Source organism: Osmerus mordax, chromosome 11 (genome assembly GCF_038355195.1).
Source record: "Osmerus mordax isolate fOsmMor3 chromosome 11, fOsmMor3.pri, whole genome shotgun sequence".
In the NCBI taxonomy this organism is placed as follows: Eukaryota; Metazoa; Chordata; class Actinopteri; order Osmeriformes; family Osmeridae; genus Osmerus; species Osmerus mordax.
The window spans coordinates 13,214,285-13,238,155 of NC_090060.1; the positions used below are offsets into that span (position 1 = coordinate 13,214,285).

Here is a 23,871-nt window from a genome sequence, read left to right on the forward strand (position 1 = left end):
CATGAAGAAGTGGTTCGGGAACGACGTGTGCGGTAGTTGGTTGCAAACACTCGAGAAAGCACCTGAACGAGTGGTTAGATAGAGTGCTACGACCACCAGTTTTAAAACCTAGAATCGCCTCTACCCTGTTACAGTTATACTACAGTAGTATGCTTATTGTTTGTAGGCTATTCACATTTTGTTGGTGTTCCTGTGTCCTATTGTTGCAGTGGATTTAATAATTATACATTGATATGTGGATATAATAATTCAAACCTTTCAAAGTGCCAATACACACATCTGTAAAAGCCCGGCATGAGGTGTGTAGCCAACCGGTGCTTGTTTAAAGCAGTCATAACCGGGTTCATAGGAAGAATAGATATATAAGTAGGCACTTCAGGCAGTGACAAGCCACTTAAATAAGGATAACAGTGTACTGCCTGTCTTGTCCTTCTGAAGTTGTTAAATTGAATAGGCTGAACATCAACATGTAACATCAATAGCCTAGAAATTCCAAACGAATTAGCTTTCAATGTTATGTATACCTAGGCTACTTGGACCGTGTCCTGGCAATAAATAAAGAACATTATGCTACATGTTTTGCCAGGATAACTGGCAAGACCATTGAATGTTCATGATGTTCCTGTGTGTTTATTCCTTTGACTGGGTACAACAACGCGATCAGTCAACCGACTATAAATGTTTTTAATGTCGGGCTAAGAATTTATAGAACAACTTCTGTCTGATACGTGTAGCATCCTTTAGCCAAATAATTAGACTACATTTTGCTGAGAGATTGAAGAGCTAGACAACAAATGTTCTAATGAATCACCGACTAAAGTCATCTTCTGACAGTGCCTTTGCTCCATGTCAAAAGCTACAAAATGATGGACTGGCAAAAGCTTAATAACTATAAATCTACTCTAAAATGTACTTAAAAGTATGGCGACGACGTTGGCAACTTATCCAGTAGTAAATGTCAAACGACAGGTATGTCAAAGTAGTAGAACCGTGATCCCAAGCTAGCATCAACATCGCTGTGTCTACACCGGCAGACGCTTTAAAAACCACTTCCGGCGGAAATGAAATGCATTTGTGTAGAGTTATGGCGGCCCCCTGGGATTTGGCGCGTAAACTTGTCTATAGCCTTCTACCACATTCTCTGCCTACTACTAAAATTGTTTTTTTCCCCTGCTGAACAACCTGTGGACAAAGGGTTCCAACGTTCCACTACTTCCCGTAGGCCATCAATAAGATACTTTATTGTAGTAGACTATTATGTTGATAATGCATAGATAGCCTATGATGCCTTTTGCAGATGCCCTTTTATAATACATAGCAAAAACGTTCCCTGGCCGTCGTTAAAGCCAGTCGTCACAGAGACCCGTAGCTGAACTCGAAAGCCTCGAGGTGGCAGGCTTGAGTTGAAATCCCGACGCTGCCTCTTACATCCCCACCTCTGCGGTAGAGTATGTGTGTCACAATTTCTGTATCGAGTCTCACACAGTAAAGAAGGTGACGCGCGTTCTCTATGGGGGACCAAGCATCGGCGTGCGCTGCAATGTTAACACATAGCTGAAAACCACTCTCTGCAGTTTAGACTTATGATAAGGTAAACCCTTTATTTGGTACAGACTTGTATATAATACGTCAGATTTCTTACTTTTTAGCTGCAGCACGCTAAATTAGCTTGCTAACTATTTAGCACTAGCTTGCAGTCCGTGTTCTGACTAGCTGTGTTATCGCTGCCTGGTTGGCAGAATGAGCGACTCGCCTGCGATGATTTCGTTGGGAATTCTCCATGGATATTAATTAGCAACTGAAGTGAAGACAAAATGCTTAGCTTGGCAGGAATTAATGGGACACATGTACAGACGTAAATCATGTTATGTATATCTACAGCAGGTATAACATGGCTAAATACCAGATGGATAGCTGGAGGAAAGCCTATCTAGCTAGCTAGAGCTAGTTAACCGATTCAGGCCCGGACAGTACTGTACATACAAGCTCAGACAGTTGTCACTTTTTTGTGTGTCTAGACTACAGTATCTAGCTAGTTATCTCTTTTGGGAAATATGCGTTCCAGAATAACTATTCGTTTGAGTGAACTTGCAGTTTGTTAGGTATCCTAATATTGAATGCTAACATACACTACGGGCTAGCTAAACCGGCTTGTAATACTAAACTAGTTTGCTAGGTAGCTAGCTACAAGCTAGCTATGTCTGGGGCCTTAATACTGTACAAACGCGCCACTGCCCCCGCCCACATATTTTTTTTTGCTCGCTTTATGTCCATGCATCATGTTGTTAGCCAGCTATCAAATGGTATTAATGAAGCTCTTCTCCTTTTGTCCGTAGCAAACATCCGTTATGGATTTCAGCAAATTGGTCCCCTTGTGGATTGTATGCTTATGTATCGTGGGAGAGAGCTGGACAGACAAACCAAGTCAAGGAAACACTGACTTCCAGCATGTTGACAATGGGGTGTCAGGTGAGTAAATAATGAAGTATAGTTTGATATATTTCCTTCCACTCTTGTTGGGTTGTCGCTTCCAAGGGAAGTCATTCACCTTTACTAGGTATGTGCTTTTAACTGTCACGTTGTAACATGTTCTAGTACTCTACATGCTGTAGGACCTTGTGTACTGGGTCTGAATTTAGACTGTGATGGCTCTAAATGTAGCCATGCCGAGAATAGTCAGGGTATGCATACAGTATGCTCACTGTTCCCCACCAGATCATGGCACCTAGTCAGGAATGGGTGTGCATGTTCTGTGTTGTTTATTGTGTTTATTGCAACTAAAGTGCTTTTCAGAAGACATTACCGCACTGTGCAGGATAGAGGCATAGTGGCCATGGAGCCATGCAAGTCTAGAGTAAGCCGATGGATAAAAACGGAATGGTTATGTAAGAGCTCGATACCACCTGAATGAATTGGAGGTCTTGTTGAATCAAATAATCAACAAGACAATTGATGTTCCTTTCCAAGTTAGACACACTTTTACTGACAGAGCCTGTGGTCTTTATTGCTTAACTCTGACAGTCCTATTTAGTTTACCTCGTAGTCAGTCATGGTTATTTAATCCAGTGACTGTACAGAACACGTGATTTTAAGTAAACATCAAGTGTTGGTGTTCAGGTTGTTTTTTGTAATTTATCTTGTGTTGCTTGACTTCCTGTTAAAGGGGCCTGTTGACACAAGTCTATTGCTGTTAAACAAAGCTGCCAGGTTATAAACCACGACTTTCAAGAACTTTCTACAACCTGAGTTGCTATTTACATTTAGTCATTTAGCAGACGCTCTTATCCAGAGCGACTTACAGTAAGTACAGGGACATTCCCCTGAGGCAAGTAGGGTGAAGTGCCTTGCCCGAGGACACAACATCATTTGGCACGGCTGGGAATCGATATTTCATATCCAATCATTATGGGAGCTGTATGAAGTGAAATGTAGTTATGTGAAATCATCACCATTTTATTATGGAATGTACACGGAACATTTGAAAACAACCCACCATCAAAACCAAACAGCAGACTGTCCCAGACACAAAACATCATATATGAAGGAAAAGGTTTCACAATGGTGGGGAACAATAAATAAATAGTTGATCCCTAGTTTTTGGGCTCATTGAAAGCCAGGTTTACAGCTAACATGTGATAGCCTATCTGTCTGAAGAGACTGGGGCCAGCAGGGGGTTCTGTACAGACATCAGACCAAGAAGCTTTGTTTGTCCTGCTGGAATGAGGGCAGGGAATGGTAATTACACCGGCAATGAAGTGGAACAGCTCAGAGTGCATGCTCCTCTTACACGCTCACGGAGACTGGCTTACATAACTAACATGGCTATTGTAAAAGGTAGGCTAATATCTAATCTCTAGAGTCCCAGGAATTTTGCTTAGCAAATGAGGACAGGTGGGTGGGATTCATGGGAGATCCACAGGTGGCAAGCTGTAATGTTTGCTTTCATCCACCTTTGGATGCATGAGCACCACACACCTGGAATGTAGACTTACTGGTACTTACTAAATGTACTCAATGACAAAAATGCAGAACCTGTCCTGTACACAACACTCACCCTTTATCATCTCTGAAATTGTGCCAGGGTTCACCCATAGTCCCCCTGATTTAGATTATTTTTTTACATTTGTTTTTCCCTTCCATTTAATCAAATGTGGGTCAGGTGCCTTAACTATGCTGTTAACTAAATGTTGGCCTAATATTTGATGGAGTTTCTTCCTATTTGCCTTTGTGTAGACTGTCCACAGTGAGGGTGAACGTGACTTGTTTTCCGTTGATCATGTAGGCCTACCCTCAATAGCCCACTAGTTCATGGTATCGAGCACTGGGGTGTCATGTGAAAGAATGCAGGGGTCTGACCTGGGTGCAGGCCTATGTTCTGTAGTCATGAGGTCAGCTACTGCCTGCCCTGTGCTACGTAGTGCTGGCTGCTGAGTCATCCTATAGATTTGCAGGGACTAGAACAAACAAGGCATTACAGCTGTTTTTTCTCAAGAGGATGACATTATTATAACTTCCCATGCAGTACAATGATAGCCAGAGAGTGTGCTCATAGTTGTATGGACCCATAATTGCCAGCTGGTTAGCCTGAACTAGTAGTGCTTCTGTAATTTAGGCCAAATGCCCTCTACTGATTGTTTTCAGCATTTTGTGGAATTGTATGGCTCTTGATATCAGCATTGGTTGTCAGAGATGAAAGTGTTCATATTACAGGCAGGGAGGATCAGGGCATGCTAGTGTGCAGGAACTGGTCTCAGCCGGATGTGTGAAGTCCGCAGAATTACGACATGACTCGGCAAACTGACGTGTGAGAACAGAGGTACCCTCAGCCCTGTAGTCTGGGTTTTCTAAATCAAATATGTGCAATTCATGCTATTTACCTCCGTATTGCCGATTTGAGGTACTTCCCATTCGTTAATGACAAGCCTTTGTGACTTGTTGAGGCTGCCTCTGCTGCAGCATGAGGACACTGTTTCGGTGCTCAGTAGGAGCATTGTCACTCCTTTGTGTGGTGCTTCCACTGTGTCATGCTCAGTATAGACAACCCTTATGTGAAACTCTTATTGGCTGAGAACTTGGAGTGTGTGAGGGGTCTTTTAGACTGCACATTCCGTGTCATGTGGTTGTTGTGGCGCAGTGTCTTGGCCTATTAGTTTATAATCATGGACGCCTTATTTAATTTGCTTATTGCATCTTGCATTTGCAAGATTGATGTTGAGCCGGCCCTTCTATGCAGACTGTAACACAGCAGGCATGTCTCCATCTCTCCTCCAGAACTCTGTCGTATCGATGAGCAGCTGTGCCAGGACGAGAACGCCATCCTGAGCTTCGAGGCCATCCGCAGCATCCACAAGCAGATGGACGATGACGCCAACGGGAACGTGGATGTGGCAGAGACAGACGTGGTCAGTATCTACTTCTCACACAGACAAGGCTTCCAGGAAGGCAGCGGTAATCGTGTCTGGTCAGCCGTGACTTATCCAGGATAAGTTAAAGATAACAGGATTAGTTTAGTGCGGACCTTTAAGGATATTATCATGCTAATGGTATAAGTGGTGGATTTGTGCCTCCTTTACCATTGAAACCACACTGGGCTTTTAGATGTAAGTTGTCCACCGAGGTTTTGCTATACATGCAGCACTGGATTTGTTAAATGGATTTGTTCAATCACAACATTATTTGGGATTCTTCTATTGGAAGTATAGAGATTGTGTTCCTCTTCTTAGATAGTGTCCTGGGCCTCCCCTGGTAGTCTGGCCACAGGCATTCCTGTCTGCAGGCTCATCTCTGGTAAGATATAACCTGTGGTCTGCGGATGGACTGCAGCCAGCCCTCTCACACTGCAGCCCTGCCGCCAGCCCTCTCACACTGCGGCCCTGCAGCCTGCCCTCTCACACTGCAGACCTGCAGCCCGCCCTCTCACAGTGCATACCTGCAGCCAGCGCTCTCACACTGCAGCCCTGCAGCCAGCCCTCTCACACTGCAGCCCTGCAGCCAGCCCTCTCACACTGCAGCCCTGCAGCCGGCCCTCTCACACTGCATACCTGCAGCCAGCCCTCTCACACTGCAGAGCCGCAGCCAGCCCTCTCACACTGCGGCCCCGCAGCCAGCCCTCTCAGGGTGGCCTGTGGAGGTTTCCCCAGTTACCTCATGCGGAGTAGTCAGTCTGGGACGGCCTTCCTCTTTTCTGCAGCTCCCTGTGGTTTTGGAGGAGGAACTTGGCAAGTAGGTCGACATCCCTGAAAGCAAAGCGCAGAGCAGCAGGCAGAGCTAGTGGTCTGGTCTGGCTCTCAGCCAACAGTAGATGAGGGAAAACATGGGAGAGGTCTGAGCACTAGCACAGCTCTGCAGGGTGATTTAAAACATAAAATATACGTTTGAGAAAGATCTCTTGTTAAAAATATAAACCGCACAAGCAGTTTATGAGACCGCAATGCTAGGAATAAACTTGATCACTTGCACCCCCACCCCCCCTCCTCAAGCTCTGTCATGAAAGCCATAGACATCAAGAACACTCTGAACAATGAAACCACATCGTTCATGGTGGTGGTGCTCCTTCATCAATTTGGTTTGCTGGAGCATGAGCTGCACTTTGTGGGGGTGTGTGTCTCACTGGAGCCAAGTTTCTCACCCTCTGTGGGAACAGCATGGGGGCTGAGGATACAACATGGACAGATTTCATGTCAGCTAAGCCCTATTACTGGAGTGTTGCTCAACAGAACAGGCTTGGAGAGGCTATGACATGACCTGTGCTTCGTACTGAGGCCGTGGCAGCGGAATGCATGCGCGATTGATGGATTGCCAAGTGCTGTAAGGGGTACACCGTTGTCATGAAAGCGGGCTGTTTGTCTTTTTGTTGTGTTCGTGGGAGTGTGGTCTGACTTTTTGTGAAACTGCATTCAGTGAAAGATGTTGTCTACACAATCACATGGGTATTATCTCCACATCAGTTGGAGCTGGTGTTTGGAATGCTGTTCCCCTCTTCTGGGGCTGAAGCAGAACAGCCCCCCCCCCCCTCCCAAGACTTAATTTTTCCGCTGTCAGTTCCGACAACTACACTTGTCTCTGATGTACCTGACGACATGTCCTTATTTAGTAACACGAGGTCTGCTTGCCAGGCTGTTTGAGTTCTCTGGATACTCACCATAAAAAACGAAATGTATCCAAAAGGATTCCGCATTCCATCAGTCCAACTTCAAGTGTGTGCCAGTGTTTATTTAAACCCACTTGTCCATGAATGCTTTGATTCCAGGGAGCACAATAAGTGATGCAATCCAGGCCAAAGGCATGTGTAGCTCCTAAAGTATGTTACCTAAAGAATGCTTTGCATAGTATATCCCCAAAAAAGATAACCGGATTAGGAATCTGGATTAATGACTCCTCTGTGTACCCTAATTTCCATCAGTGTTAGGTTTAGTGTAACTCTGTCTTCCTTCTCCATGGTACCCTGTAGTTCCTCAGGGAAGACCTCAACTACCATGACCCCAAAGGCAAGCACAACAGTTTCCATGGTGATGACCAGTTCATAAGCGTGGAGGACCTTTGGAACGCATGGAAGGGTTCAGCAGGTAGGAACATTGCTGCAGTTTGATCACTACTTCGCAACAACAGCACCAAGCTGCCTATCCCCAGGCAGACTATTTGCATAAATGAGTCTCAGAAACAGACCATGTGAATCTCATTCTGTTCACTCTGTGTCTTTCTAAAGCTTGACATCACGTGCGAGGAAACAATGTTTTCTTTTTGTTATCCTCATTACCATCCACAGAATATCTTACCAAGGGCTGTACCAAAGGCTGCATTTTGCATTGTTTACTATTCTCACCATAATCAGTGAAATGTAATGAACTCTCAAGACTTTGAGGCTAGGGCAGGGTAGAGTTCAGTCCACCAGCCCCAGGAGCAGAGCATGTTAGCATTGTCAAGCAAAGTGCTCACCATTTAGCCAGCCCGTGCAGGCAGTGGGGTATCAGAGAACCTGTCGGCACGGCATCCTGACACAGATAACACATACACACACACACACACACAGGCACTTCACCTCTCACCTGCTCCTTCCTCCCTTTGTCCTGCTGACTTCTCTAACGTCCATTATCATACACTACTTGTGGATTTTCACACGTCTCTCCTCTCCATTCCTCCCACTCCCCCCCCCCCCGCTTGCTGTCTGGTTGCCGCTGCATTGCAGCTCCTCGTCAGGCCTCAGAGGAGGTTTTGGAGGCAGAAAACTGGGTCTGAGCTGGACCTGCAGCAAGTAGCTCACTACTACAGCCCACATTGTTGAATCCCTTCCAGAAGGAGCCTGGAGCGGATCTCCCTGGCCCCGTCTTTAGAGAGTGTTTACGTTCACATGTGTGTTGTGATAGAGGATAGCTCCTACGTGATCCGACCTGCCCCTGAAATATTGAAGAGAATCCCAGATGTGTTTGCTAGAGGTCTGGTGTTATGTTATTGGAGCTGTAACTGGAGATGACACATGTCTATGTGAGTGTTGGCAACCTAGGGAAGGTTGTGACTGAATCCCTGTGGGTTCCACATGGAGCCTTGGCCTAGCCCCAGCCCCAGTCCTAATTCCGGCTCCAGGCCTAGCCCTAGCATTCATCTGGCCCAAAGGTCAGGCCTTGGAGGAAATAGGTGGCTGAGTCAGAGACATGTTTTGTCTGTTATATAAGGCATTTGTTCTTCATACCCAGGAAGCCTTTGCTCTTTATCTTTATTTCCTGTCTATATTTCAAACCCCACAGGTGAGCTTCACCTGAGAAGAGTTTGTGTTCCACTGTATTTTAAAGTGTGTATCCGTGTCTTGCAGTGTACAACTGGACAGTGGATGAGGTGGTGGTGTGGCTGATCACCTACGTGGAGCTGCCTCAGTATGTCGACGCCTTCCGCAAGTACCACTTCAACGGCAGTGCCATGCCCCGGTAAGTGACAGGAGGAGGCTGGCGATCAGCACCTTCCCTGTAAACCGCCAATAACCGTCATGTCGCTGTCTGTTCCCTCAGACTGGCCGTGAAGAACACCACTCTCACTCTGTCAGTTCTGAAGATACTGGATCGTAGCCACGTCCAGAAGTTACAGCTCAAATCCTTGGATACCGTTCTGTTTGGTGCACCACTGAGTAAGTCATTGCGTCTTCTAAATACCGTCCAGTGTTTTTTTTTTTTTTTTTAAGGTTGGGTAGTCAAGTCTATTTGTATAGCACATTTCAAGAACAAGGCAATTGAAAGTGATTCACATAAAACCATTCAATGCATCAAAATATAATGCAAAAGAAAACAAGATTCGCACATTCAATAAAACACTAAAAACTGTTCAAAAGCAATAAGTCTTCAATTATGTCATGATATTTGAATGGATGTAATTTAAAGATGGGGAAAACACATATCCTGTGGTTGGTGTGGAAGCACCGACTGCTTGTCTCATATTTTGAATTATGCCGAGGTGGATTGGAGCGTAGCCGTTACTGACACCGGAGGGTTTGTTAGTCTGTCAACGGTAGCAAATAAGGCACGTGTATTGTTATTGTTTTTGGTTATGATGTCAGAGAAGGATAGCCAGAACTTCTTGTTTTTATAACGTTCCCTCACTCAACCAGTTTTTTTCCAGAAAGTCATCTTTTATTTCCTGCTCTAAAGGGTCTGTGAGCTAGTTTACCTAACTGCACTAACCCTCTCTGATGCAGACTACTCTGACAATCGGTGTTTATTTCGAGTGGTTCATTCAGCTGCTGCATAGTAAACAGCATAGTACATCCAGGAAAAAGAAGGTGGGGGAGAGAGGAGGAGGGAAAGGGAGGAAGAGGTAAGAGGTGGTGGGGAAGAGAGAAAGAGAGAGGAGGTGGGGGGAGAAAGGAGTAGGGCAAGAGAGGAGGTCGGGTAGAGAGGAAGACAGGTGGTGGGGGAGAGAGGACGAGAGGAAATGGGGAAGAGAGGAGGAGAAGAGGAAAAGGGGAAGAGAGAGGAGGTGTCCCTGAGCTGCTCTGTATTCCAAGCACAGCTCTCTGGCGCACTGAGGCAAATTATAAAAATAAATAAAAAAATCCTCTTCCTTTTCCCCCCAATACAGGGTGCAGAGAATATAAGACAGTTCGACTGTCCCTTACTGTAAGTCGCTCTGGATAAGAGCGTCTGCTAAATTACTAAATGTAAATGTAATGTCCCTCTAAACCTGTAGCTCCGCCCCACAGCATCCATCCTATGTAAATGCCTCTAGTACTAGTGCTATCTCTGTGATTCTCTCCATAGTACATGCCTCGAGTACTATCTCTGTAGGCTCTCTATAGAACATGCCTCTAGTGCTAGTACCATCGCTGGATTCTCTCTACATGTGAGCAGATGCCTACAAAGAGGAGAATATACAAATGAAAAAGCACTGATGAAAGGACAGGAAACAGTTATAAAGCAGGCTAAGATGGTTGGACATTTTAGAGAAAGGGTATAAAAATAAATAAATCCAGTTTCAAAGCAAGTTTGCAGGAGGTCTGTGTGTTCGCTGTGGTCTGTGCCTGGCATGTGTCAGTGTGTGTGTGGGTGTGTTTGGTGAAGCGTCCCAGCTGGAGGGGAGACCAGAGGGGGCCGCCTGGACCTGACAGCTCCAGTAGAGAAGCCATGAAGGGCCTGTGGAGATACACACACACACACACACACACCTACACAGGCTGGCCTCGACACACACAGACCCAGAGGGGGCTTGTCGGAAACACACCCAGTCTGGCCTAGTCAGCATCGTTTCAGGACACCTTTCACAATGGTGTTATGTAAATGGGCTAAGTCTCACAAATGGACACTTAGTGGTTGACACTTTTACCAAAGTGGAGCCATTTCACCTCAGCTGTAACTGAGAAGACACAGTTTGGCCAAGTTCTTTCCTGTCTAATGGTTAGTTAAACAGTTAGATTCAGTTAAGCAGGTCTCTGCAAAATTCCAAAGATTCTGCAATGCAGCATTTTAAGAACAAGCGAATGGAACATTGTCTGTGTTACAGAAAAGACTGATTTATGGAATAGCTAATACACATTAGTAAAAAAATAAAAAAATAAACCCTGGTCATTACTCCATTGTGTACTCTGATCTGCTCTGGAGTATGCAGGTGGGTGACTGCTTCCGTTCCCACTGTTCTGTGGACTCTCTAGATTACACACCTATTTATATAACTACTGAGCTGTAGCGCTCATACAGCTATCCCAATGATGAATGACCATTACTGTCATTCTAAACTCCACTGACCCTGGATGCCTGGCTGGATGTCTTGGCTGTGAAGCTCCACTGGTCCTAGTTGCCTGACCAGAGCTTCACTGGTCTTGGCTGGCTGCCTGACTGGCTGTGGAGCTGCCTGACTGTGAAGTTCCACTGGTCTTGGCTGGCTGGCTGGCTGGCTGTAAAGCTCCACTGGTCTTGGCTGCCTGACTGTGGAGCTCCACTGGTCTTGGCTGGCTGTAAAGCTCCACTGGTCTTGGCTGCCTGACTGTGAAGTTCCACTGGTCTTGGCTGGCTGGCTGGCTGTAAAGCTCCACTGGTCTTGGCTGCCTGACTGTGAAGTTCCACTGGTCTTGGCTGGCTGGCTGGCTTGCTGTAAAGCTCCACTGGTCTTGGCTGGCTGGCTGGCTGGCTTTAAAGCTTCACTGACCCTGGCTGGCTGAGTTGTCTCTGCACTGTAGCAAGGTTACATGGGTACACCCAGAGCCCTTGACTGATGTCATTTCCAGCCTAATGATGGTCCCAGCAGCCTATGGGGAAAGGCAGTGACATTGAAGGGGATGCTTGTTTTTGAGATGCCAGGGGTAAGTAAGGGGTTTGATCTAGTTAGTAATAGCCTGCAGGGATTAGTGAAAAGGCTTGTCCCACATGTTTGTGAGCTGGCTTGCCCTGTCAGCCTGTTTTAAAGGGCCAATCCTGTTCAAACTACATTTACATTTAGTCATTTAGCAGACACTCTTATCCAGATCGACTTACAGTAAGTAAAGGGACATTCCCCCAAGGCAAGTAGGGTGAAGTGCCTTGCCCAAGAACACAACGTAATTTTGCACGGCCAGGAATCGGCAACATTCTGATTAATAGCCCGATTCCCTAACCGCTCAGCCATCTAAAACTAGATGACAAAACTTCCTCTTTTTTGGTGTTGGGTTAGGTGAGAGCGCTGTACTTCCGTCTCCTAGTGCTGCTTACACATGGCGGACATCTTGCCCCAGAGCTTTGTTGCAGGCAGCCTACCTGTCTGTACATGTGTGGAATGTAATAGTTCAGGCTCCTTCAAGACAGTGACATTTTGACTGAGGATGTTCGCACCTCGGCGTCTCCACATGTCAATGTCATCTTGGGTGCCAGCGACCTGTGTTCTCTCCCATGTTGTTGTTAAGGCTCCGTTACCAGACGGAAATAGATGGTGTTAATCTGGTTTTAGCTGGGTGTTTTAGGAGAGGGTCCTTCACACACCAATCCCCCGTTCGTCCCCCTTTAAGGATGAACCTGGCCTGGGATGCACAAAGGGGACTACAGACGGCTTACTTTCAGAGCATTTTCACAAAGACTTGGTGCATCGCGATGGAATGTGACATGGTCAATAGTTGAAATGATTAAGGGTCCTATTTGTTTTATTGATGTCTCAGGGCCACTTCTTCACAGATTTTCAACTTGTGTTTCTTTCTCTCTCTCCCTCTCTCCCTCTACTAGTGAACAGACACCACCACCTGAAGGACTTTATGCTGGTGGTATCCATAGTGATTGGAGTAGGTGGCTGCTGGTTTGCCTACATCCAGAACCGCTACTCGAAGGACCACATGAAGAAGATGATGGGTGACCTGGAGGGTCTTCAGAGGGCGGAGCAGAGCCTGCACGACATGCAACAGAAGTGAGTGATTTCCACGGTGTCCACCGACACCTGATGTCTCTACGGGGTGACCTTGTGAGTCCCTCCAGTCTCTGTCCAGAGAAGAGAAGCTAATGGCGTGCTCTTAACATGTTTACGGTGTCATGTGTTGGCTGCTTCTGCAAAGTCTCTCCTTTTGATCTTCTTTCCATCTCTTGTCATGTGACATTGGAAGCCGGATCCTCAGAAGGAGGAAGTGGGTGTGTGGCTCATGTGAGAGCTGGGCTGTGACTCACTTGGTAGTCACCGACTTCCAGTCCGTGACAAGTCACGATTTGCAAAAGCGGCTGGTTTTTCTCGAACATCAGGGTCATTAAGTAACTTGATAACTTGGGTGTTGCGTCAGAGCTTTTTTTTTCTTCACTCCCGGTGAAGTAGGCATCTCTCGATCCCCTGTGTCCTCGTCAACCTTTGACCCTGGTCCCCTCTCGGAGCCCTGCCTATCGTCCCTTAGCCGTGTAGTACCTCACAGCTGCCTGTATGTGTCGGCACGCATGCGTGTGTATGCGAGAGAGAATGCGCGAGTCTGCTTGTGAGATCAGCATTAGGGGGGGAGCGTGCGAGTGGAAAGTATGTCTCAGCGAACACAGCCTGTCAGACCCCATCCAGTGCACAGGGGACAGGGCTGGCAACCTACAACCCTGCCACCCCCCTGACAGTAAGCCTGGCTGGGCCCCTGTCTGCCTTCCTGCCCTCACACTGCAGTTAACCCTGGAGACCATGCTCTCTCACCTTAGCAACATGGAGACAGATTCCTTCCTCACACACACACACACACACACACACACAGTATATTATATCCTTTACCCAGGGACAGACTCCTTCCCTACTGTAATATGACTGGTCGCCATCCTTGACGTAGGCTGCCGGGAGGGGCCGATAGACGTGGCCTTTGCCCCGGAGGTCAGTCGGGCAGAGGGCAAGGCTGCGTGTTCCCAGTTTGTGCGTGTTCCTTGAGTGAGTGCAGCCTTGGGACAGCTTCACATGATGGCTGACATCCTCCAGCTTAGACGGACACCTTGTAGATCATGTCCTCAGACAGCTGTTACAGGGTTTAGGAGTGCCGTTTCTGTCTGCTCGCTTCCATTGTGAACCCTCACAGCCATACCTCATGCCATGGTGTGTCAGCTGGGCTTAAATATCAGCTGTGCTGAGGGGAATATTCCCATCATGGCAGGTAGAACTGCTCTACTGGTACCATCCATTACACTTCTTTAGCATTTATTGAGCTGTATTTCCTTTTTAAAGCTGAATAATGCGAGGTGTGTATTGATTTGAAAGAGGAAATCTAGCAGTTGTTTTACTTATGTTTGTACAGCTAATGTCTGGCAATAGTTTACCACAGCATGATAAGGTTTCTACTACGAACTAGCTCAATGCTCTGTATTGTCATGGTGCAACGACCTACTTCTGGAGTTGAATACTCCCATGAGTAAGGGGGAGGAGGGGTGGGGGCAGACTTGGGACATGCAGGGTGGGCAGAGCTCGGGTTATGGCAGCCTGTGAGAGGAGGGCAGAGACCAGCCATCTTTGAAAGAAAAAATAATCCATCTGTGTGCTTTCTGTAAAGGACAGGATCTGGAATCTAGACGCTTTTGTCAGTCAGCCAAGTAGAGAGAGAGAGAGTAACACCAGACAAGAAATGGGATAAAAGAAAAAAGATCTGACACAGAAATGATTTGGTGCAAAGTCTCTATTGAGGCATGATGGTCAGAGGAATTCAAGGATAATGGAAGAATTACAGAAGACAATAAAATCAAGTGTTATACAAAATAATTCACACAATTTAAAGGCAAGACAGTCATCCTGTATCCACCAGGCTGGTCTTATGAAAAAAAAACACAAAAATAAACCTGACCATAATACTAGGAAAATGACCATGAATTATATGATAAAAGGGTTCTGATAAAGTACAACTTGTGCTACTGATTGTGAGACATGTCCTCTGAGTGGAGCTGGGACAGAGAGGAGACATGTCCTCTGAGTGGAGCTGGGACAGAGAGGAGACATGTCCTCTGAGTGGAGCTGGGGCAGAGAGGAGACATGTCCTCTGAGTGGAGCTGGGTCAGAGAGGAGACATGTCCTCTGAGTGGAGGTGGGGCAGAGAGGAGACATGTCCTCTGAGTGGAGCTGGGGCAGAGAGGAGACATGTCCTCTGAGTGGAGCTGGGTCAGAGAGGAGACATGTCCTCTTAGTGGAGCTGGGGCAGAGAGGAGACATGTCCTCTGAGTGGAGCTGGGTCAGAGAGGAGACATGTCCTCTTAGTGGAGCTGGGGCAGAGAGGAGACATGTCCTCTGAGTGGAGCTGGGATAGAGAGGAGACATGTCCTCTAACCGTGTGTCCGTGCTGATCCTTGCTGCCAGGTGCAGTCCGTCCAGCCCTTCAAGCAGATCGAGTGGCCTGCAGCCCAGCACCGACCCCTGTTCTCGCTGCTGCCCTCTGGAGCAGGCCAGGGGGAGGGGTCCCACACTGTTTCCTGGGTGTCTTTTACTATGGCAGCTGGTGTTAAGCATCGACACTTAACACATCATCTGCAGCTCTGCTTCACCCTCTCAGTTTGGTCAGTGAGTCTGTACAGGACCACGTAACAGGGTACAGGGCTGCTATCGTGGGGAATCTGCAATGCAAATGTAACCATGCTGCTTTCCATCACATTAAGCCTAATTATGGCGTTTATTGACAGACCAATGCAGACCATAAACGTCTTGATAATAGGCCATGCAACAATGTCAGTTGTATAAGGCCTGGAAGCGCAAGCTGTTGCAACAGCGAGCCTCTGAAGTCATTGTCCTGTAGACAAGCCCATAGTCACACCCTGCAGTGCAGTGAGACTGGCAGTCTGGGCTTTGCTGGGCTCTGTGTGGTGGAGCTCAGTCAGATCTGCTGGGACTGAGGCTGGAGAATGGCAGAGGTCAAGGTTGAGAGCATTAACGGGAGGGCCTGCCGCCCACATTTTCCATCCTCTGACCACCCAGATCACCTTTCACCAAGGCCTCTGTGTTTTGCCATTTCCAGCTCAGGCCAGACACTGGAGTCTAGGCTGCTCTCTGCTGGAGGAATATGGTATTGCTCTGCTGCTTGGTATTATTGGTTCTACTCTACTTTCTCTCATGAAAAACCTGTCTGGTTTAGGAGATTTTACTTGTGTGTCAATATCAGTGATTAGACCCCAACACGTTTTTTATCAACGGAAAAGCAAACATTCTAGTGAACAGTTACCTTAACTAGTTCATGTTTAAGCATCAAGTCCTAGACTACACCTAGATGATTAAACCCACTTTTGAGATCATTCTAAATCTTGCCTTTTTTAATGAGCTGGTCTTTTGACAATTCTCTCAGTAGTGTGACTTGATGGGGTCTAAGCAGCATGACAAAGCCAGCCCTTCAAACTTTGTCCTTCTATGGTCTTTATATAGACCTAGGCCTGGTAGTATCGGAGACACTGGGGACTGCCGTTCTATGGTGACGCTAGAGTGCATCTCTGGTTGTCTTATGTTGCTTGGTGCTGTGTAACTCAACCCTGGGAGAGAGGGAGGGAGCGAGGTGAGTGCGGGTCTGGAAACTGTGTCACTAAGCTCTCATTCCTGCTTTAGCCCAGCCTTGCTCTCTACGATGTCACTTTTATTAGGCTCAAGCAGCTGACTAGAGGCCAACGAGCCATTGTCGTCAGTATTGAAGATGACCGGCACCAGTCCCTCATTTACCTCAGTGCCAACCCTCTTCAGGATCGATTCATGGCTAATATGAGGAGACTGTATGGGACACTGTATGGTGAATCAGCTCTAACCAAGATTTATTTACTTATTTATATATATTTTTTATTACTGTGTTCATGTTGCCTAGGTCTCTTTTTTATGTCTTAATTCATGTTTTACTATTTTGTCCTGTCATACTATATGTCACCACCAGGACAGTGCAATTACATTTTGTTATGTGCAATGACAATAAAAGGCATTCATTCATCAATACCTCAGGCACTGTCTTCTCAAATGGAGCCCTCTGTCTCCGTCTCCCCCAGGCTGCAGATAGCCCAGGAGGAGCACCGCACGGTGGAGGTGGAGAAGGTGAACCTGGAGCAGAAGCTGAGGGATGAGATCAACTCGGCCAAACAGGAGGCCCAGCGCCTCAAGGGGCTCCGCGAGGGCACAGAGAACGAGCTGAGCCGGCAGAAATACGCGGAGGAAGAACTGGACCAGGTACAGGAGGCACACACCCCCGTGTGTGTGGGCGGGCTGGAGCAGGGAAACTACAGCCCGTGAGGGTGGTGAAGGACAGCCGTCTGGGACTGCAGTCAAACATCTTGGCATTAGAAGAGCGAGCCAGAGTGATTGTGATGTGGGAAAGGGTCAGCAGGAGAGCCTCGGTTTTTCCTTTCTGACACATTCTGCTTCAGTAGGAGGCCTCCCACTTAGCTCTGCCCGCTGGGGAGTTAGCAGGAAGAGCTGCCAGGGTCAGCTGACAGCAGAACACAGGAAGACTCACTGGTTATCTGGTTTCGATCCTGAAGACAGGGCCACAGATAGGAGGCGGCGAGATGAAACGGTTAGCTTGTAGTCGTTGTGAAGCTCAGTGTATTGGAGGAAACGGGCCCATTCCACCACTACATGAACACTGTAACCTGTTGTCAGTTGGCATTACCGCAAATTAGTTTCACATGACTTTCCTTTGCGTGGCAATTATGGTTATCTTCCTGTTTATCGTCACAGTTTCCTAACCCAAGCCATGATTTGAGGTTTTGTTTGTGCAGTGAGAGCAGTGCAGGGGTTTGTGCCAAAGCCTGCTGTGTTGTGTGCGGCTCCCAGCGGAGGTCAGCCATGCGGTGTGTGCCCTGCCGGCCAGGGGGTGGGGTTTGTTATCTTTCGCCCACACTCTGGTCACATGGTTCACACTCTGGTCACATGGTTCACACACTGGTCACATGGAACAGGCTCTGTGAAGGCCTGGCAGGGAGATAGAGGGCCCCTGAAGGTCTCCAGGACAAGCTTGCCTAGAGACAAAGGGAGCTCTTCAGTCACCAATGTCCATGACATAATTCTCCTTGTCTCTGGAGCCCTGCTATTGTGGTATTGGTACATAACAGCACGCACAACATTCCCCTTCTAGTTTTCCCTCATTAAGTACAGGCTTTGTTGGGCCCATTTCACAAGAGTCATACAGGAAGTGGTACGTTGGTACATACAGGAAGTGGTACGTTGGTACATACAGGAAGTGGTACGTTGGCACATACAGGAAGTGGTACGTTGGTGCATACAGGAAGTGGTACGTTGGCACATCCAGGAAGTGGCACGTTGGTGATCTCCTACTGTTGACCCCTGGGCCGTGCGTGTGCTGCAGGTGCGCATGGCTCTGAAGAAGGCGGAGAAGGAGCTGGAGTCGCGGAGCAGCTGGTCTCCACCAGACGCCCTCCAGAAGTGGCTGCAGCTCACCCACGAGGTGGAGGTCCAGTATTACAACATCAAGAAGCAGAACGCTGAGAAACAGCTGCTGGTGGCCAAGGAGGGGGTAAGGCAGCAGTCAGGGAAACACACACACACACTTGCACAGTTGTAGGGACGTCGTGGGGACCAATGTGTTGTCCTCTGTAACAGGCCGAGAAGATCAAGAAGAAAAGGAACACCCTGTTTGGAACGTTCCACGTGGCACACAGCTCCTCCCTGGATGACGTGGACCACAAAATCCTGGCGGCAAAGTAGGTCGTTTCATACGTAGACCCCCCCCCACACAGCCGTCCCTGCCCGTCCATGTCCAGACGTCCTCATAACTGTCCCCCCCCCTGGCTCGCAGACACGTCCTCATGTCTGTGTCTCCTTCCTCCCTAGACAGGCGCTGGGGGAGGTGACAGCAGCTCTGAGGGAGAGGCTGCATCGCTGGCAGCAGATCGAGATCCTGACGGGCTTCACCGTGGTCCACAACCCTGGGCTGCCCTCGCTGGCCTCCTCCCTGAACCTCGACGCCAGCTTCATGGGGGGCCGGGCCACGCCCCAGCACTTCATGATGTCAGAGGACATGGAGGACATGGATGAGGACATGATGACACCTGGAACTCTGCAATGTAAGGGCTCGTCTGATTCTGGGGGCCACGCGTTGGGGCTTGGCAAACGACTCCCTAAACTCCCCAGGAGCCTTACGGGGAGGGCCAGAAATCCTTGTGAGAATTCAGGATCTGCCACGTATCTATGATTCTTTGGATTCGTCCACAACCCCCAACCCCCCCCCACCCTAATGTAAGGGCTTCAGGGTAGCGTGTCTGTGATTGAGAATGAGTGTTGGACATCTGTAATACATGAAATGTAATTTTCCATGTTTCTTTTGTACATGTTGATTGGGCTGACTGGGTGTTTATTCCATGTTGGAAATCTGAATTGCTTCGACTAAAGATGGCGCTTGAAAATCCTGTGAAAACTGTTCATCATGCCATGCTGTGGATATTGAGCTTTTGAAGAAAGAAATACATACTTGATGACACCAAATCTTTGTGCTGATGTATTTTTTAGCAATTGTGCCCCAGTATGTATGTCCATTGCAATGTTGTGTATGTAAGAAGCATTAAACTAAGCCAAAACTATTAAGAACATTGCCTTGCATTGCCCTAGCTGAAATCTATATTTATTTTACAGGAAAAGTTAATGTGTTTAACTTTTCTATGTTTTTTTACTTTAAATGCAGCAGCCTACATCTGTTGCTTTCATAACACTGCTTAAGATAAGACAATTTTGCAAGGGCAAGAATATAATTTAAAGAACTGTATTCTTTTTCCTGACATAGCCTAGTGTTTGACTTGTGATTGAAAGATACCTTGACAGACAAGAAAAGTGCTGACTAACTGCACAGGAAGCAATACAGCCTTCCTCTGCCACTACAGTCTTCAGTAAGTCTTTGAATCCACATGAATAACACTCCCCTCTATTCTCCACCGCTGACTCCAGACGCCTCCTGGCTGATGGAACGTCGAGCCAGTGACCTCTGGTCCATGGGGCCACACTGCCGGGCCATGTGGAAACACTCCGGTTGGCTTGTTACTCCTGCCCCCCTCTTTTTGAACTTGGACTCCCCTTTCCGTCTCCCCCCACCCCACCCCCCTCTCCCAAAGTCACTCCAGTCAGAGCTGCTTAGAGAACCTAAACTTGTTTGTCATGGGACAGGTCTTTAAATGGACAGCTGACCATGCTGTGTTGATGCAAGCCTGCCACTCTTTCCCTGCCTCTCTTGGAAATGGCTTACACCTCTGACTGATCTGTCTCTCCCTGCTCCTCCCTCCAGCTACCCCCTTAGCACCCTCTCCCTCACAAGTACACCATGGCTTTCCTGTTCCTGTGTCTCTCAGCACTGAGACAGTGACTCATTTAGAAAGGTTATGGTTATATACAATTAAATGTCACACTTTTTTTTTTTTTATTCTTTCATACCAAGCTGTTCTTTGTCAGACCCAAGCCTGCAGTGTGCTTTGAGCTCTAATCAAAGGCATTGCCACCCCTCCTTTATTCTGCCCTGGTTGTCTTAGAGCTTAACTGAAGCATGTGTTAAGTCACACCTTCACTGAGAAACAGGGACTGGGAGCTCATTGGGCCCAAAGACCTGCGTGTTGACCTTGATCCAACACCTGAGTCTCCTACCCTCCCAGTCTTGTGTCACTGTTGTCCAACACTGAATGTGTTTCGGTCATTTGAGAGCATATGGTCTCTAACCGTATTCTCTTGTGCCCACAGCTCCCAGTATGATGTCCCTCCGTCAACGCCACATGGACCCCCAGCTGGCTATGGGCTCCCAGAGGTTGGTGGAGGGTTGTCTGTTGGGAGGGCACCAAGGGGAGGGTACCCCTTACCCTTCCAGGTCTAGGACCTCCCAGTACCAGTCACCCAGCCAATCATTTGGACAGTTTGAGAACTTCTGTCTGCCCCCCCTCTCCTCGGCTGTCTCGCACCCCGCCATATTCTGCGCCTCCTCCACACCTCCTCAGTCCCTCTCCTCCCTCTCCTGCTCTTCCTCCTGTCTGCCCAGCTCCCTGGGAAGCTCCCACTCCTCCCATGTCCTCCCCTCCTCCTACTTCCAGCCCATGGACACCATCTCAGACTCTGCCTGTTCAGACGCCACCAGAGGGCGCTCCAGACTGGGTGGCAGCTTCGGGTACCCATCTGCTCGCCCCTCCCCTCTACTCTCTGCTCTCTCCTCCTCTCTACTCTCCTCCTCTCTGCTCTCTCCTCCTCTCTGCTCTCTCTTCTCCTCAGCTCTCTTCAGCTCTCTGCTCTCCACATTCCTTGCATGTGCATGAGCTTCCTCTCCACACAAACGTTCATCCCCATCTCTGCTGGTCCATAGCTGCATTAAGGGATTTAATACAAATATGTTCCACTGGACATGCTACTCATACATTTTGTTTGTTTAATTCATAACAATGTCTTTATTCACTTTTTATAGTACTCACTGTTTCCAACCCTCCTTCCCTTCTTGCCTGCAGTACTAATAAGTGTGGATTTCAACATTTTGCTCGAGGCCAAACTCTTGAGCTTTTCAGACATAAAGTACAAGCATGCAAGATTTCAGTTTTTGTTACCGAGGTAATGACTCTCTATATATGTCTGTCCTCTGTCTGCCGGCAGGGAGCTCAATCGCTCTGACTCCGACTCCTCCCTGTCTCTCTCCCTAATGGGGGAGCGCCTGTCGGCCTACAGCACCAAGGGCCACCCAGTGAAGCCCACATCCCTGCTTCACGGCCCCCCAGGCCGCTCAGACGACCCCCTGTCCCTGCATGCCCTCACCCCCAACGGAGGGAATCGCATCCCAGAGGAAGAATCCCCGGCAGACGCGGCCCCAGACAGCCCCATCCTCATGAAGAAGGTGTACAGCATAGAGAAGTCAGCCAGCATGGGAGAGATCAACGTCAGTCTGTCCGAGTCCTCACGTTCCCTTAGCCCTAACTCCACTGACCCCGACACGCCCTCCCCGACGGGAGGCCAGGCTGGGGTAGCCGGGGGGTCCGGGGCCAAGGGCAGCAGCCGCATCCCCCAGCTCTCCTCCAAGAAGAGCCCCCTGGAGGACGACAGCGGCTCCACGGGAGAAGAGACAGACTCCGCAGCCAGCCGTAAGAAACACACCTTCAAGATCTTCAAAAAGCAAAAGAAATAATAAGGACTATGAACTACTAAAGAGCTGCCGGAACTGTGTGACTGTACTCCCCGTTTTGTTTTTGAAAGAGTATTATTGTTTTTTATGTTGGTTTATTTACTGGTCTCAAATGATGGCACAAATTGTTGCCTTTATGTGGCGTTTGTAGATGCTTCCTCAGATGGAGTGGGATGAACCAGTTAATTACTATTATATTTAGTTGGTCTATGAAGAAAATTTGGGAAATGGGTGGGTTGTTTAATGGAATGTAAAAAGCACTATTTATTCTGCAGGAAAGGATGCCAATCTCAAAGGGAAATGCGACTCCAGGGTGGATATTTGTTGTACTGTTATTCAATCTCTAGCATTTTGCATGTCTTCACATTTGTTTGACTGATACTCGAATGCTCTTAGGTGTTTGCTTGGTTCTTGTCCTTTTTCTGTTCACTCAAAGCTTAATAATAACTGCTGTTTAGTTTCAGTGATTCCAACCATCTCTGTTACAGTATGGGTTTGTTTTAACTATAATATTATAGGTGGACAGGACAGTTTCACAACATGCAGTATTAGTCAATGGTAAAGGGGGGGGCTGAAAGGGCTGAACTTTACTTTAAACCTCCCAGAGTCAGTTGTTCTAATATGAAATATGTAGAATCTACACTGGCAGAACACTGAGCTAGACATTGGCCAACTGCCCACACTGGGTTGCAAATGTGCACATAAGTCTGTATTTGAAACCCCGTTTATGGCCACACAACCAGTGATGAATGAAAACTACAATGCAAAAAAAATCACCTGGCACATGGAATATCTTCAATAGATTCACTAGACAGAAATCCCCCCTTATATTTTAACATTCGTTTGTATGTAATGTATAGCGCCTACCAGACCTACTTTCAATTCGTTAACGGAAAGTTTTTTTTTTCCACAGCAGTCTGATGAGTGAATCAGTGTGGTGTCCAGGTGTGTAGCTCTCACGATGTGCCAATTAAAGCAAGCCAAAGATTCAGACCTGACAGTCTTATCGTAGAGGCTGCAGAATTAGCTCTTATAATTGGGTAGGAAATTACTGTGGGAGGCAGTTTTGGCATCACTAGAACGACCTTATCTCTAATCCATGACAGGGTATTGCAAGGTCTAAAATATTTGGTAAAAGGGACACCTTTCATCCAGACTTATTTTTTAGCTGAGGTTTTCAGTGGTAGGCTATTTGTAATCCTCAGTAGGTAGACAATCGGTTGTTTGCTATGGTCGTAAACGATCACTGTTCATCCGCACTCACAAACAATACAAGCACATACTATTATGTTTTATAAATTCGATTTACAGATCCTTAACACATAGGCTACTTGCTATTTGTTGAGGGTTCTGTGAGAGCACAAATGGGCTAGGGCCAGAACCATAACCAGACACGCTCCCCAAACAAACAAAGCCGCGCTGCAAACTCCATAGACACGATCTCCCCCTTAAGAGGACTCGGTTTGACAGTATGGATGTAAACAAAATGTAAATGTTTTCGCTCATCCTACAGTTGAAAATATGGAATTCTATTGGTACCTTATAAAGAAGTAACATTTGTACCTCTTGCACGTTGAAGCTGTAAATGGATTCTGCTGTCAGTGTATGTGTCCGTCTGTCCGCTCACAGTGAACTGCACTACGCTGATGCATGCAAACTACTGGAACACCTTCTGGGTCAGGGGAAGTGATTGACAGGAGCATTTTGTCGATTCAACTCATCTCTATTTCTCCTTTTGAGCTACTATTTATGAAAACATATTTGTACAAAGAACTAAATAATTTTGCATCTTCTGTGACGTTCTAAACTTTTATGGCACTCCTGCATGATAGCAATAAACTATTTTGAATGAAAGACGACTTGTTTTTTAGGCGAGAGACGGTTAGCTA

General features: G+C 47.4%; 1 protein-coding gene across 2 annotated transcripts; it reads left to right on the plus strand.

The window, feature by feature from the left end:
• Positions 1-1,477: 1,477 nt before the first annotated feature.
• stim1a (stromal interaction molecule 1a) lies at positions 1,478-23,825 on the plus strand. 2 transcript variants are annotated; one of them, XM_067246064.1, is made up of 14 exons: positions 1,478-1,591; positions 2,337-2,469; positions 5,272-5,402; positions 7,451-7,565; positions 8,807-8,918; positions 9,000-9,115; positions 12,666-12,843; positions 16,881-17,058; positions 18,197-18,364; positions 18,451-18,551; positions 18,682-18,914; positions 19,789-19,869; positions 20,569-20,632; positions 21,460-23,825. In XM_067246064.1, the coding sequence occupies exons 2-14, from the start codon at positions 2,349-2,351 to the stop codon at positions 21,983-21,985; spliced, it is 2,124 nt and encodes a 707-aa protein (XP_067102165.1). In that variant the 5' UTR covers positions 1,478-1,591; positions 2,337-2,348; the 3' UTR covers positions 21,986-23,825. The 2 variants fall into 2 exon arrangements, with proteins under 2 accessions (XP_067102165.1, XP_067102164.1); XM_067246063.1 differs by lacking the exon at positions 19,789-19,869.
• The last annotated feature ends 46 nt before the right edge of the window (positions 23,826-23,871 follow it).

Bases quoted from the DNA above. Each gene is read 5' to 3' on its own strand.
- stim1a (XM_067246064.1), top strand. From the start codon at position 2,349: ATGGATTTCAGCAAATTGGTCCCCTTGTGGATTGTATGCTTATGTATC. The intron at 8,919-8,999 runs GTAAGTGACAGG...CTGTTCCCTCAG, and splicing joins AACGGCAGTGCCATGCCCCG to ACTGGCCGTGAAGAACACCA. The intron at 18,365-18,450 runs GTAAGGCAGCAG...CCTCTGTAACAG, and splicing joins TGCTGGTGGCCAAGGAGGGG to GCCGAGAAGATCAAGAAGAA.